The sequence below is a fragment of the Etheostoma cragini genome, chromosome 9 (assembly GCF_013103735.1).
Source record: "Etheostoma cragini isolate CJK2018 chromosome 9, CSU_Ecrag_1.0, whole genome shotgun sequence".
NCBI lineage: Eukaryota > Metazoa > Chordata > Actinopteri > Perciformes > Percidae > Etheostoma > Etheostoma cragini.
In genome coordinates this window covers 1560504-1563683 of record NC_048415.1, presented here as the reverse complement: position 1 = coordinate 1563683, position 3180 = coordinate 1560504, and the positions used below count along the sequence as shown (strand labels likewise).

Sequence of the window (3180 nt, the reverse complement as noted above, 5' to 3'; positions counted from 1 at the left end):
AAAGTCATAGTATAGTATGTCGAAAAAAAGTCAGAATATGTCAAAAACAGTGATAAAGAATCATAGTATAGTATGTTGGAAATAGTGATGTAACAGTCATAGTATAGTATGTTGAAAAGAAGAGTCATAGTATAGTATGTCAAAAAAGTGATAACAATTCATGGCATAGTATTTAAAAAAAATTCATGGTATATTGTGTTGAAAGAAGTAATAAAAAGACAAAGTATAGTATGTTGAAAAAAGTCATAAAAAGTCATAGTCGAAAAAATTCAAAATATAGTAAGTCAAAAAGAATCATAGGATAGTATGTCGAAACAAAGTGATTAAAAAGTCATAGTATAGTATAGAGAAAAAAGTCATAAAAAGTCATAGTATGTCAAAAAAAAGTCATAGTATAATATGTCGAAAAAAGTGATAAAAAGTCATAGCATAGCATGTCAAAAAAGTGATACAAATTCCTAGCATAGTATTTTGAAAAAAAAGTCATGGTATGGTATGTTAAAAAAAGTGATTAAAAAGTCATAGTATGTCAAAAAAAGTCAAATATGACATAGTTTAGCATGTCGAAAAATGTCATAGCATAGTATGTTGGAAAAAGGGACAATAAAGTCATAGTATAGTATGTTGAAAAGAATCATAGTACAGTAAGTTGAAAAAAGTGATAAGAATTCATAGCATAGTATGTAAAAAAAAAGTCTTAGTATAGTATGTCAAAAAAAGGGGATAGAATATAGTATGTTAAAAAAGTGATAAATATTCATAGCAAAGCGTGTTAAAAAAGTCATAAGAAGTCATAGTACAGTATGTCAAAAAAGTCATAGAAATATATATAGTATAGTATGTTGAAAAAAGTGATAAAAAGTCATAGTATGGTACAAAGAAAAAGTCATAAAAAGTCATAGTATAGCATGTCAAAAAAGTGACAAATATGCATAGCATGTCAAATAAAGTCATAAAAAGTCATAGCATAGTATGTTGAATGAAGTGATTAAAAAGTCATAGTATAGTATGTCAAAAAAGTCGTAGAAAAGATACAGTGTAGTATGTTGAAAAAGTCATAGTATAGTACGAAGAAGAAGTGATAAAAAGTGATAGTATAGTATGTCGAAAAAAATCATAGTATAGTATGTCTATGTGTAAAGTAAAAGTAAGCAAATACATAATATAATATGTAAAAAAAAGTTGTGGGATACTGTGTCTGAAAAAAAGTTATTGTATAGTATGTTAATAAAAATGATAAAGACATAGTAAAGCATGTCGAAAAAAGTCATAGAAAAGTCATGGTATAGCATGTCGAAAACAGCCATAGAAAAGTCATAGTATAGTATACTAATATAGTATTTCTGGATTTAATAGCCAACAGCGCTCATGGCCCTTACCAGTGGAAGTGCACACCCAGGTTCCTGTGTTGAGGGAAGAAGCGCTGGTCCAGGTAGTACAGCTGGTTGTAGTACTCCATCAGGAGCTCCAGACCGGCCTGGTTACGACTGGGTGTCCGCATGGCCTAACCCAAACAACAGCACACACACAGTAAATATCTAATCTCAAAGACACAGAACTTCAAGGAAACCGCAAGTCTCAAACATGCTACATTTCAGGACTTTCAAGATATTTAAGAGTAAATCCTACAATTTCTTTCTCTCATAGTTTTGCACTGATTTTCCACAACCCCCATAATGAAAAGCAGATTGAAGTTAGTTTTGTATGAAGCCGTATGAGTGCATTTATTAACCTGTCTGAGCTCCATAAGCTCCTTAATCTCCTTGTCGTACAGAGAGCTGTCCTCTCCATAGTGCTCACAGATGAAGTCCTGTGAGGGAAGACACACGGTCACATAATCACAAATCAGTTTCTTAATATTTGATCAAATTGCAGACGACTCGACTGAGCTTTTGGTTCCTCTCAGGAGCCTTTCAACATAGAAGGTTAAAGCTGAAATAATTGGGAGTGTCTTTATTAAAAGAGTTTTCACTTTAGTTTAAACTCCAGCAAGTTTTTCAGTCAAAACATTAAGCTTTGAAACATATTTACATGAGTAATGTTTATGTAAAATGTGTGATGAAATGCAACTTCTTCCCACAGTTTTCCACATTAGAAAGACATTTTGAAAGATTTTAGTATATGTCAATAAAATAAAGCAGACCACTTGATGTATTTTGATTTCCGTGTAACCCTCATGATGTCCTTTGGTCAAATTGACCCGTTTTCAGTAAAAAAAAAAAAAAAAGGTTTTAACAAAAAATGGGCCATTGAAATACAGTAAGCGCTGAAAATGTCAACATTTAAAATATCAAACAACATTGGAAAAAATACCAAAAACATAAGAAGCAAACACAACATTGAAAAAAGTGACAAAAATGTGGGAAAAAAGCGATAATAATGTTGAAAAAAGTGACCAAAACTTTTTGTTTTTAAGGTTAACGGGAAGACGACACAAGGGTTTAAAGTAGCGTCAATACTCTGATTTAATATATTAATATATATATTTTCCTCTACATTCTTCTCTGTTTTTTTTATTTTTATTATTTTTGTTTTGTATGTGTGTATATGTGTCCGTGTACATTTGCATATATGTTTAAAAAAAAAAAGTTTTATAAATTGTATCTGTGACTGGAAGTATTGTATTGTATATTTCCAATATAAATATATTTTAAAAAACACAATTTTAAAAAAGTAGCGTCAAAGTTGACACACTATTGTACAATTAAAACAACAATGTTCCCCCTCTACATAGCTGCAATATTTGTTCTTCTTTCATGGAAACAGAAATGATAAAAAAATTTTTTTTAAAAACATCCTAAAAATTTAAAAATCAAGAAAATGAAATGTGAGTTGTTATCTTCACCTGGATAGAAACTGTGAAGTCCACCTCTTTGGTTTCTTTTAATCCGAGTGGGATCATGGGAACGTTGATAGCCTCACTGTGAAAAGAAATACTTACAGCATGTATGTGTGGTATGTGTAATCTTTCACAGGTTAACATATGTAAACACCAACATGTAAACACCAACATGTAAACACCAACATGTAAACACCAACATGTAAACACACAGTGCATGTTATAGTTACAGTCAAATCAGCACGCCATCTGCTAGTCTTCAAACCCAGTAGGCTCCCTGCTCGGTGCTTCATCCGGCTAATAAGCAAAGCTAAAGCCAAGTATTAACCCGTATGGCCCTG

The 3180-nt window shown here is 31.4% G+C and overlaps 1 protein-coding gene across 2 annotated transcripts in view; it reads right to left on the bottom strand.

Annotated features, from left to right (window-relative positions):
• rhpn1 (rhophilin, Rho GTPase binding protein 1) overlaps positions 1-3180 on the bottom strand; it is a 24646-nt gene that overhangs the window by 10144 nt on the left and 11322 nt on the right. For both annotated transcript variants that reach the window (XM_034880507.1, XM_034880508.1), the window contains exons 5-7: positions 2846-2921; positions 1733-1810; positions 1380-1504 (exon numbers count right to left, since the gene is read on the bottom strand). In XM_034880507.1, the coding sequence (XP_034736398.1) occupies positions 1380-1504; positions 1733-1810; positions 2846-2921 (279 nt within the window). The remainder of the gene's footprint in view (positions 1-1379; positions 1505-1732; positions 1811-2845; positions 2922-3180) is intronic.